This window comes from Engraulis encrasicolus, chromosome 8, assembly GCF_034702125.1.
Source record: "Engraulis encrasicolus isolate BLACKSEA-1 chromosome 8, IST_EnEncr_1.0, whole genome shotgun sequence".
Classification (NCBI taxonomy): domain Eukaryota; kingdom Metazoa; phylum Chordata; class Actinopteri; order Clupeiformes; family Engraulidae; genus Engraulis; species Engraulis encrasicolus.
In genome coordinates this window covers 6,525,963-6,538,170 of record NC_085864.1, presented here as the reverse complement: position 1 = coordinate 6,538,170, position 12,208 = coordinate 6,525,963, and the positions used below count along the sequence as shown (strand labels likewise).

The window sequence follows — 12,208 nt, the reverse complement described above, 5'->3', positions numbered from 1 at the left end:
GCTGTTGACAACACACCATGGCATTACACAGGGTTCCAAACTACGTCCCCTAGGGGCATCGCACAGGTATTGCAGGGAAGTGTCAACATTACCACAAGGGGTTCCCAAACTACTGTAGGTCCCCTAGTGGAGTCGTGGAGGTACTTCAGGGGTCATGGTGAGAGGGTACTGTTTATATGAAACCTTGAATATAGTATGATGTTATCTAATAAAACTATTCCATGCATTAGTTGGTAACAGTATTCACTTGTATGGTTAGTAAATGTAGGCCCTATTTACGTTTCCTGTAAATTTCAAATAAATGTGTAGCAACTTTGATGGACATTTGGCATTTGGAATAAATGATACATAAATAAATGAAATATTTTTGGGTCCAAAAAGGGGTCCAAGCAGAAAGAGCTACAGACAAATAGACTGACCTTCCGTTGACATCTACTGTGTGAGTGATGCCCTCATTGATACCCATGAAGAGGTACTCAGCTTCAACCTCCAGCTCAAAGTCCACACATGACAGCCTTTTCACCAGCTCACGAGTCACGCCACTCTGGGCGTACTCATCTTTGCCTGTTCATGAGGACAAGTCATGTGCTTTAGTCACTGACAAATACACATAGATTAGTTATTTGGGTTTAATAAATCAGTAATAAATATTCATAAACTTCTTTTTAGAATAAGCAATAAAGGTCTGTCTTCTCTACTATCTGATGACTACAGTATATGACAACAGCTATCCCTGAGTATTAGGGTGACTACGAATCAAACTTTCATCACATCACGTCGTACACAAATCCAGAGGTTTCAAAAGTTTAAAAGTACAACTAAATTCATTGTGCAAGTACAACACTAGCACATTATATTCCAAAGTTGTTACACCATTTATTTCACTGTACCTAAAGAGATATATAGACTGTGTTGTTACTGAAATGTTAAAAGAAAACATGCCACAAATTTGATTCAGCCAACACAGAATCGGGTAAGCAGTTCAGGCATCAGATTTGCAGTACAAAGGTTGCCAGTTCAACTCTCGACCTGCCAGGTTGGTGGGGTAGTAATTAACCAGTGCTCTCCCCCATTCTCCTCCATGACTGAGGTACCCTGAGCCGCTGCCTATCCTGCTGCATGGGGCGCAATTGGGGCTACCCCCTTGCACAGGTGAGGCATAAAGGCAATTTTGTTGTGTGCAGTGTGCCCTTTTTTGCTGTGGAGTGCTGTGTCACAATGACAATGGGAGTTGGAGGGTGGGGTTTCACTTTCATTGAAACCCCCTGTGTTAGAAGGAAACTGTTGCAGGCTTCATGTTTTACTTATATGCTTTACTTTTGACCCCTCTGCACATATCACATACAGTAAAAGATAAATGACCAACATGACATCAGCTCTGCCTGTGTCAAGACCTACTTACCCAATTTAATAACTCTGGTCACTTCCACTGTGTAATAATTGAAGACTCCATCGGCTGTAGAGCTAACCACCTTAACAACATAAACTGACAGAAAGAATCTGTTATACTTCATGATTATGTATAATTATAATAACAATATACTGTATATAATTAACAACAACTATTGCTTTATTGCAGGGCATGGAGTATCTGTGAAACAAAGCTCCTACTCACCATAATTCACAACTGGTTTATAACACGCAAAGTCCATGCGTGTGCTGGACTTCATGTTGGAGCTGAAGGTCACTTTAGGGGTAGGACAAGCGCCTGTAGATAGATGAATAAGCGTTTTAGAATAAAATAAGTACTCATTATTTTCAGGGCGGGGGAGGGTGTCACTAGCGATTATTCATAGGACAGGCACCTGTGTCTTTTTTAAGCATCATTAAATGCTTTATGCCAACAACTTCATAACATTCATAGCTCACAGGTAGTAAATAGGCCATTGTACCATTATGTATGAAAGAACATTCATAGTTAGGTAACACATTATTTTAGGGTTTGAATATTTTAACCACTAGTAAATACCCTATGGTAACAGTCTGTATAAATGATTTATAATAGCAAAATAATTTGTTAGGCGTGTATTCACTAATTTCTTGTTCATTGCCAATACGTCTTTTACTACTGATATAATCATAATAAGAACCTAGTAGGCCCTTGATTTTACTCTTACACGTATTATAAGTCACTTATCCAGATAGCACTAACGAGGTGTGTGTTAGTGGATGATTTTTTTGTTGAATTGTTATTTTCACTTCAATAGGCCTGTCCGCCTCACCCTCTGCACATGTGCAGACATCTCCGTCGCAGAGCTTGGACACCATCTTGCTTTTCTGGGGTGCACTGTAGAAGACTCCACATTTCCTGTCTGGAAAAATAGCACCAGTCAGTCTTAAACAGTACACAACTGTTTGTTTTTAAATATAGCCTACATGTATTTGCCCTTTTTCACCTGCATTTAATCCCACCCCAGCTCTGTAACCTGTTGCCTCGCAGTACAAACAACACATGAACAACCTTTTGACTTTGGCGGAGGTGTCAAAACTTAAAATGGAAGTAAATGGAAAAACCACATATCCGTTCACCTGGATTGGAGTAATCGTAGATGACCGCTGCTGCTGGTTGAACAAGCCCAATGGGTACAATTTGCTCTGCTCTGAACTGAAGGCACTCTGATGTGTTTGAGATCTGTGAGAGGAGTATTCAAAGTAGCATACGGTAACACTGATCTTCAGAGACGTGTATAAAATTCAAAGTGAATCATACTACAGACAGATGACTGGTAGATAATTCTTGTCAAACCAAGAAAAAAAAACAAGCTCCCATTTCTCTTTCTTTTCATATGACGCATATATACAACACTGCCGATAATGCTGTGAAAAAGTGGTGGACAATGGTGTAAAAAAGTCACCTCATTGAAGTAAAGGTACACTCTGTTGGATCCCAGGTCATAGTGGTCGATGTACTTCTCTGTGCTCTTTTCATTCTAGAGGGAGAATGCAGATTAGAACATGGAGGCTACATCAGCTGATTTACTAGTCGATGCTCTTTTCACTCAAGAACGAGATTGTAGTTTAGAACACAGAGACTACATTAGGCGATTTACTAGTCTTTGCTCTTTTCACTCTATAAGGAGAATGCAGATTAAAACATGGTGGCTTCATACGTGGATGTATTAGTCTGGGTTACAGGTACAGTATGTTCATTCTAGAGGGACAATATCGATTAGAAAATGGATGCTACATCAGTTGATGCCAGTGGTTGATGTACTTCTGCTCTTCTCATTCTAGAAGGAGAATGTCATGTAGAACATGGGGGCTACATCAGAGAATGTTAGTTCTCTATACTCGTTTCATTTCATCAGACAGAAGGTCCAGCACTGAAATCTAATATAGCACTAGTCGTGTGTGTAATGAAAGTGGGCATGAAGAAAGGTTGTGTAGTATAAAAATGAGAGATCTTTAATGAAAGGTGAAACGTGGAATTTGAGCTTCAATGAAGAAGGCAACGGGACATGATTACATCTAGGGAATTCTGGCTATACTGTATCTACATATTTAATATTTAAACAACAGACTATGACCAGAATGTGTGGGAATCTTCAGATGGTCATCATTATGTGTTGTGCTACAGTTTACCTCCTCAAGGTCCCGAACATTAGCCGTCAGCCCACTCAGCAGTGCAATGTCCACCAGGACCATCCCTCCGGACACCCCGCTTTTTAACCTACAACATTCATGTTTTACCACAAAAATTGACAACGGGACTTAAAGGAAGAAAACATTTTGAAGATATCACATGCAATTCAATGAAATGTGATGTAAAACACATGTTTGATTGTGACAGAGGCTATTATTTTAGTATAATCTGATCCATTATAATGCTTGTGAACTTATGTATGCATTCTTAGATACACACCCCGCTTGTCCTGAAAGAAACACTGTTATGCATTTTAATTACAGTATGTCCTGGTATTCAGGACTGTGACATAGCCAGTGGTGAAATTAGACTGGTGCACACAGGTGCACAGGACCAGTATAAAATTTACAGCTGGTGCACAGCAACGGAAGGGGAATAGGTTTAACACTGTCCAAAATCCCACATTTGAAAAAAGTAAGAAAACACATACAACCACACTATGCCATTTGAGACAAGTGTCTTCCTATGAAGAGACACCCGAAATAGTAATTGTAGATGTATTATTATTATTTGTTTGCGGGTGGTGGTGGGGGGTAGCACCAGTAAGAAACAAAAACTACTTCCACCCCCGGACATGACACTGAAGTTTTCTTAGCTCACCCCAGACACACAGTGTAGATCAGAGAGCCTTCCTTCTTCTCCTGAGTAGGGGCCTGTCTCTTCCTGCGGGTGCGCAGGTCAAACCAGTCCATCCTGCTCATGGGCTCATCTGCTGGTGGTTGTCCTCCATCATCATAGTACTCGTAATCGTCCAAGTTGTCAGTCTCTACCATCTCTGTGAATAAGAGGAAGAATGTCATATTCTTTTTCACCCTCTTTCACTTGCTTTCACTCATTCATGCATTCATTCATTTCTTCATCCATTTGCTCACCCATTCATTCATTCAGTGTGCGGTACAGTAGGCTACAGATTCATATTCAGAAATTGATTTTTTCCACCAATTAACAATTTGACAGTCCTAGTCTCCACTCCATCAATGAATAGAAAATAACTATAATAGAAAAATAGCTCATAGAATAAGTAACATGTAAGACATCCAAAATACACACGCCTAACATTACCTCCCGTCCTGTCAAGGAATAAGGGAATTGTTCCTTTTCCCACTGACATGCCATGGACCCTCAAGACCCATACTTACATTAATCTACCTCTCCTTCCACAGTGAACCATCGTACATATGAACACTAGATGCCGTGTTCAGCCTTTTGGCGTGACTCAGAATATGGATATTTTTCATATGTTACCGGCACTTCCAGGATAATTTGCGTTTTGCACTGTCACCGATTGATTTGAGTATTATACCCAGTAGAAATGGTGGCGATCTGACTTGAGGCATTCCTTCTAATACAAAGGAGGTGCCAACACAGTATCTAGTTTTTAAATCTAATGGTGACCACATAGGTTAATCTACCTCCCCTTACACACTAGTTGACCCATACTTACCATATTCCTGTAGTTTCCCCTTCCACAGTGACCCATACTTACGGTATTCTACTGTATTTACCCTTCCACAGTGACCCATACTTACTGTATTCTACCTCCCCTTCCAACGTGACACTGAGGGAGAACATATCACAGCCAGCGTCTGGCGCTTTCAGGCTCCTGTAGTTCTGCACAACCTATCAGACACAAGAGGGAAGAGGAGCACAGCAGATACCTATGAAAACTGTTTGAAACATTGACAAATAAAAGAGGAACTAATTTCATTTTCTTCCTTTTCATTTGCTCTAGCCATCTTGCTTATATCTATTCTTCTGGCCGTGCTAATAAAAAGTATAATCACAAAAATAATATACAGTAGTACATGGTAACACTTTATTTTAGGGACACATCTATTAGCACTAATACATACAATATTAATGCCTGTGTAAGTAACTTGTAAGGCATGTACTAAGCAAAATAAGACAGTTGTTAAGCATGTATTCACAAATGTCTTGTTCATGCCCAATTAGGGATTTATTACTAATATAACCTTAGTAAGGACCAGTAAGCCTATATTTCTATTTATTAGTAAGTAGTAAGTGGCAGAATACAATGTGTATAAGCTCCCGACACACTGTGTGAACAAACCCTGAACAGTGTGAAAACAGATGCAGAATAAGGGTCCCTATTCTAAAGTGATGCATTGGTCAGCCCAGATGGCTCAGGGCCTCTGCACTACCAAAGTCCTAGGGCCCCCACACCACCCAGGCCTGCACTACCTAGCCCCCCCGATCTACAAAGTGTAAGGGGATATCAAATAATTATCTCTTACCCAGCTGAGTTACCTAGTGTTCTCTTGTTCGTATCAATGAGAGGGTGTTAACAAGAGCCTATATATAGCAAGGATTGAACGTACACTTGTCAATGGCGGTGGGTTGGTGAGATGTAATTTTTTTTCATGTACCACTGAGTTTTAATTGTAAAAAAAAAACAAAATAAATGCAGAACATTAGAATAATAGTTTTGAAGCAAAACTAAACTACTCTTTTGTGATAATTAAGTGAATGTTTGAGAACATCAGCTTCAAGAAGTGCAGTGCATGATGGGTACGCAATCTAGGCCAACAGACAACCTACCCAGCTCTGAGCCTACGTCCTTAGCTCCTCCCCTCACTTGTGAAATTTAGTTGCTATCCAAACAATTTGCCATGTACGTAACAACAGAAATATTATCATTGCTGCATTGGCCATGCATTGCATTTCTGACTAAGGGCGTACCCATCATGCACTGCACTTCTTGTAGCTAAGTTTCTCAAACATTAACTTATTGATCAGAAAGGAATAGCTTAGTTTCGCTTCCAAACTATTACTCATCGTTATATTCTGCATTTATTGCAGGGTTTTTACAATTAAAACTAATTGGTGTATGAAAAAATGACATCTCACCACCCACCGTCATTGATAACTTTACGTCCAATCCTTGCTATATAATGCTTCCAATTACTCATTACCATAATGAGTAGAATAGGTGAGATCTTCATACCTACTGAGACTAACGTAGAATCTGAAATGTTCTTACACTTTGCTTCCCAGGGGGGTGGGGGGGAGACGTAGAGTCGGGGCCTTAGGTAGTGCGGGGGCCCTAGGTAGTGCGGGGGCCCTAAGCCATCTGGGCTGAGCAATGCATCACTTTAGAATAGGGACCCTTATTCCACATCTGTTTTCACACTGTTCAGGATTTGTTCACACAGTGTACCAGGAGCTTATACACATTGTATTCTGGCCCTTACTGCTTACACATAAATAGAAATCTAGGTCTACTAGGTCCTTACTAAGGTTATATTGGTAATAAATCCCTTATTGTGCATGAACAAGACATTTGTGAATACATGCTTAACAACTGTCTTATTTTGCTTAGTAAATGCCTTACAAGTTACTCACACATGCATTAATATTTTATGTATTAGTGCTAATAGATGTGTCCCTAAAATAAAGTGTTACCTAGTACATTATACCGTATACAGCCATTTCCGCTGGCCCTTCAATTTTGATTTCACAATACTATATCCCTTTCCCTTTGACACTTACAGACAGGGTCCCCTCTCCTCGTCCCTTCACTCGAACGGATACTGCGCCTCCTTTCCTGACCTGGAACAACAAACCACATCAACAACAACAACAACAGCAAAACATAGACAATAATGAAGGAAAGTGAGGTAGGGATCCCAACTCTTTAAAATAAAAATACAAGTTGCATGTTGCATTTGAGGAGCACATATTTGAGAATATCACCTATCATTTCTTAGTTGGAGCACTGTGGAGCTCCCCTCAGACTCGGGACATGCTTTTTAAATCAATATTTTTATAAAGCAGTAAACTTATATTTACTGGTCTCGCTAAAGTACAGCAAAAGATGCAGCCAAAGATGTCTATGAGTGGTAATCAAAAATGGAATGGAGAAGATTGATCTCGTATGAAAAATGTCCATTTCAAAGTTATGTTTAGAAACAAGCTGCACAAAAATCCCATACTCTGCCTCTGGGGTCCCGATCACCAGATTGGGAACCACTGTGGTACAGAGTGATCATGCCTGAGGGAGAGAGACATTACCTGAATAGCCGACTGGGTGAGAGCATTTTGTTTCAACAATTTTCTGGTTTCCACTTGGCCATTTTGAAGACACATCTCCACGTTGAGATCCAGGTCCGGGTCCACATCATTAGCCTTAATACTGTATTTAGACAAGGCCTCCAGAGCTATTACTGTATCCTGTAGGTGGATAATATAATATAATATAATATAATATAATATAATATAATATAATATAATATAATATAATATAATATAATATAATATAATATAATATAATATAATACAATATAATATAATATAATATAATATAATATAACATAACATAACATAACATAACATAACATAACATAACATAACATAACATAAAAAAGGCATTACAATGGAATTTTGTTTAAATAAGGAGCATTGATGAATTAATGAGGATTTAAAAATTGACATATTCACAACTCCATCATGAAAGGGGTTGGTGGTGGTGGTGGTGGGGTGGTGGGGTAGTTGGATTACCTGCTCTAACACTCACCTGAGTGGAGTAAAAGCCGCCCCCAAACCTGCGCTGCAGTGTTATCCATCTGGCGATGCGCTTGGCATATGGCATGTCCTTCATGATGAGAGTGTGGAGCAGGGCATAGGAGGTCGCCTCCAAGGACACAGGCGTCGCTTTGGCCTTAGTGTCTCTGCCATCCTCACGGCTCCAGAAACACATGTCTATGGAACCAATACATTTGGTACACACACACTCCACTCTTATACAGCCAAAATTAACTGTTTTAGATGTCATATGGTGCCACTTAAAAATGGAGCTAATTTCACTCTTAGTTACTATATTAGTTACAATGCAAGTAACTTCAGTTACAATACATTTTTGCTTTACTGTAACTTAGATTTTAATGGTGTTCAGTATGGTGGGTCAGAAAAAAAGCTATTTCTGAACCTGCAACTTCTTAATCCTCATGCTGCCGAACCCTTCCTGGATAGGATGTGAAAGTGTCATGAGTTTGATTTGCACTTGAAATTGCAAGATCCATATATATTATTTTGGCAAGAGTAATTCAAAAGTAGTGTTATGCATTAGAATTTAAATATACCAATATTGTAATGTAAGGGATTACTTTGAAAAGACAGTAACATGTAATCAGTAATGCATTACAATTTCTGAGTAACTTGCCAAACACTGATAGGTGATGACCAGCAATATTTACACAGCAGGGGCTGCAAAGGGCCTTTTTCTGCTGGGCTCATTCATGTCTTATACCGCCATCTAATGGTACAGTTATGCCATATCAAACAATTCCTTAGGCCTACTGAAATCAAAGATTGCAGAAAGAGCGAGATAACCTTTCACCTGATTTTGCTAAAAAGTTGTCGTTACCCACCCAAAAAAAATGTATATACCCAATCCAATTGGTAGATTTTGTGTTTATGAGGCCCTACCGTGGGGCACTCGTCCGCTATGTGGTCGACCCAGGTTCGATTCCCGACCCGGGTCCTTTACCGGTCCTTCCCCGTCTCTCTCTCCCCATTCACTTCCTGTCACCATCTTCACTATACTATCATAAATTAAGTCAAAAAGACCAAAAACATTTCTTTAAAAAAAGATTTTGTGTTTATGTAATTAGGCTACAAAAAAGACAGAGGATCAAAACAACTCCTAAACATCCCTTCCTCTTACACAGAATATACCTAACTCTAACCCAAAGGTACACTGAAATACATAATATTACATGTGACTGTACACATTTAATGTGACAGCGTAATTACCGGTATGTAATGTATAAGGGTAACCAAATATGCAACTGTGGCCTAATCATGCAGATGGGCTTTTGGTCCAAGGTCTGTAGGTGTCCCACCGGCACTCCATGGCAGAGGTGCCCTTGAGCAAGGCTCCTACAGTAGCCCCAAACTACTCCAAGGACTACAACCAATACCCTGTACATGACTTTGGATAAGAGCGTCAGCTAAGTGTAGTAAATAAATAAATAAATAAATACATTAATAAATTAATACATTAATACATGAATTAATTTAATAAGTCTTAGACACTCGAATGTCAAAATTCACCCTATCCTGCAATGGTGAAGAATCTTCTAAAAAATCCTGGATCCGAACCATGATCCGGATCATTACCAAAATGTAATCACTTGCTCCTTTTGCAAACAACACAAAGTTTCATCCAAATCCATTCAGAACTTTTTGAGTAATCCTGCTGACAAACAAACAGACAAACCAACACGACCAAAAACATAACCTCCTTGCCAGAGGTAATAAATAAAATAGTAATCTGTTCACCTTTGTCGCAGATAGCCTTCTCCTTGAGCTTCTTGTACGCGGTAATGGCGTCTGCGCTGACGGGCTCGGTCAGGGAGAGGGCGTAGCCAGTGATGGCCACTGTGTAGGGGTCCTGCAGCGAAGGCAGCTGCTGCTTCAGGTAGCTCCACGTATCCTTTATGGCAACTTTCTACGGAAGAACACATTACATGACATTACATTCAGTGATCGGGTGACCTGCATAAATTAAATTGAAATCCAGTGCCACATATTCCAAATGATCTTTACATGTCCCATCCAACCAGGTGACCAGATTGTGGTTATTGACTCCTGCCTTACCACTGGTGTGGATTCCCAGACCTCAAAAACTTCCTTTTTCTCCTCCGCTGCCTCATTCATAGCAATCAGCACATACGCAGTGATGGCTGCATTTCCAGACGCTTTTCCAATTCCACTGCCCTTCAAAGCCAAAACACAGTATCTGCATTATTCATTTATTTATTTATTTATTACCATTCAAAAACACAGTATCTGTTTTATTCATGTATTTTTTTACTACCATTCAAAAGCACAGTATCTGCTTTTTAATCTGTTTCACAGTGACCTCTATTCAATATGTCTGTGATGATCTTTGTTCTTTAAGAACAAAGAAAGGTTGCACATGCTGAGGTGCTGGCCACTTGTGAATTCAAGCATCATTGAAAATAATAAAAATGTAGTGTACTCTGCTCCTTGTTTTATTTTATAAAGTGACAGCACTTCGTCCAATAAATCATGGACCAGATGGTGCCACCAGGCCTACCAACCTAAATACTGCTCCCAGGTAGTTGTGTCTAAGGTCATGAATGTACAGTATGTAGATACTATTTGTATAGTAAGATGGGCTGGGGCCCCTAGGCTACAGGTTACCAGAGAACCCCCGCAAAAGGGAAACTTTGCGTCAGAATTACATAGGCAGCATCATAATTTCACGATAGAAATGAAGCATAATACATTTGCAGACACATTTCTCAATACCCCATCTTTTCACAACTCTCCGATTATTTATCCCCCTCCTCTGCTCTCTACTCTACCTGCAGGTAACTGCCAGCACCGCCGCCTTGAAAGTCTCCTCCAGGTAGTTGTTTTGATATGACGTAGTTTATAGACTTCTTTATATAGGACTTTTCAATGGGAATCAATCTGCTGACTTTGGAAAGCTCCTTGGCCACGTATGCCGTTATCCTGCAAATAAATAAATACATAAAAAAACCAAGGTACCATTTAAGGTATTTAAGTCTCCAAAACATGTGAAGAAACGTATTAATAACAATTCAATTAGATCTAAGTACATATTATATGCAGAAAGACGGGGCTGCACTGGGACCACACACACACACACACACACACACACACACACACACACACACACACACACACACACACACACACACACACACACACACACACACACACACACACACACACACACACACACACACACACACACACACACACACACACACACACACACAAACCAACAGGACTGTCAGACCACTGAGAAAATGCCTATGCCAGATTACCAGTCCAGCCTTGGAGGAGGAAGAGACAAGTAAACTCACCAAGTGCTCTTGGGGGTACTGGAGAACGACCCATAGGCTCCATCACTCTTCATGTATGTCAACAAATGGGTATAGCCTGCAAACATAACAAACTCTTGAGTTGATCAGACGAGATAAATTGCACTGTTGCGTCACAAGGAGGGCACAGCCTGGCTAAAATTACACTACAATAGGCCTATACATTATGCTACAATAAATTACACTAAAGTACGCTGAACAGCATGGCATGTTTGGGTGACCACGTGTTTTTAATACCTTGATTAGTCCTACATATCATAAGCCATTGTTAAAAAAATGTATGTCTATGTCTATTGCACACCAATAAAGTGCTGGAATCTTGACTTCAAAATAAAACATGGAGCAGAGTGTTCTGTATTTTCAGAATTTTAGTCTACCAATGAAGTGCATTGATTTTTTGTGCCTTCTTGCAATATAGTCTGACCATGTATAATGTTTGATGTAGAGTATATCTATATTATGTACAGTACGTATATAATGAAATTAATATAATTTGTATGTTGTATTATGTGTCGGCTACTAGAGGCCTTAATTTCCTCAGGGATAAATAGATGAACTGTACTCTACTCATCTCTACTCTACTCGTCTCTATTCTATTACACTCTACTCTGCTCCACTGTACACTAATGTTTCTACTTTTGGTTCCATAGTTCAATTCAAGCAGCTC

General features: G+C 39.7%; 1 protein-coding gene across 1 annotated transcript in view; it reads right to left on the bottom strand.

The window, feature by feature from the left end:
- Positions 1–12,208, bottom strand: part of c4 (complement component 4) — a 31,076-nt gene that overhangs the window by 2,622 nt on the left and 16,246 nt on the right. The window contains exons 25-40 of the mRNA XM_063204889.1: positions 11,524–11,599; positions 10,996–11,146; positions 10,262–10,381; positions 9,944–10,112; positions 8,178–8,362; positions 7,676–7,834; positions 7,154–7,213; positions 5,173–5,263; positions 4,244–4,418; positions 3,583–3,670; positions 2,856–2,930; positions 2,530–2,632; positions 2,223–2,312; positions 1,616–1,708; positions 1,403–1,486; positions 420–564 (exon numbers count right to left, since the gene is read on the bottom strand). Coding sequence (XP_063060959.1) covers positions 420–564; positions 1,403–1,486; positions 1,616–1,708; positions 2,223–2,312; positions 2,530–2,632; positions 2,856–2,930; positions 3,583–3,670; positions 4,244–4,418; positions 5,173–5,263; positions 7,154–7,213; positions 7,676–7,834; positions 8,178–8,362; positions 9,944–10,112; positions 10,262–10,381; positions 10,996–11,146; positions 11,524–11,599 — 1,864 coding nt within the window. The remainder of the gene's footprint in view (positions 1–419; positions 565–1,402; positions 1,487–1,615; positions 1,709–2,222; positions 2,313–2,529; positions 2,633–2,855; positions 2,931–3,582; positions 3,671–4,243; positions 4,419–5,172; positions 5,264–7,153; positions 7,214–7,675; positions 7,835–8,177; positions 8,363–9,943; positions 10,113–10,261; positions 10,382–10,995; positions 11,147–11,523; positions 11,600–12,208) is intronic.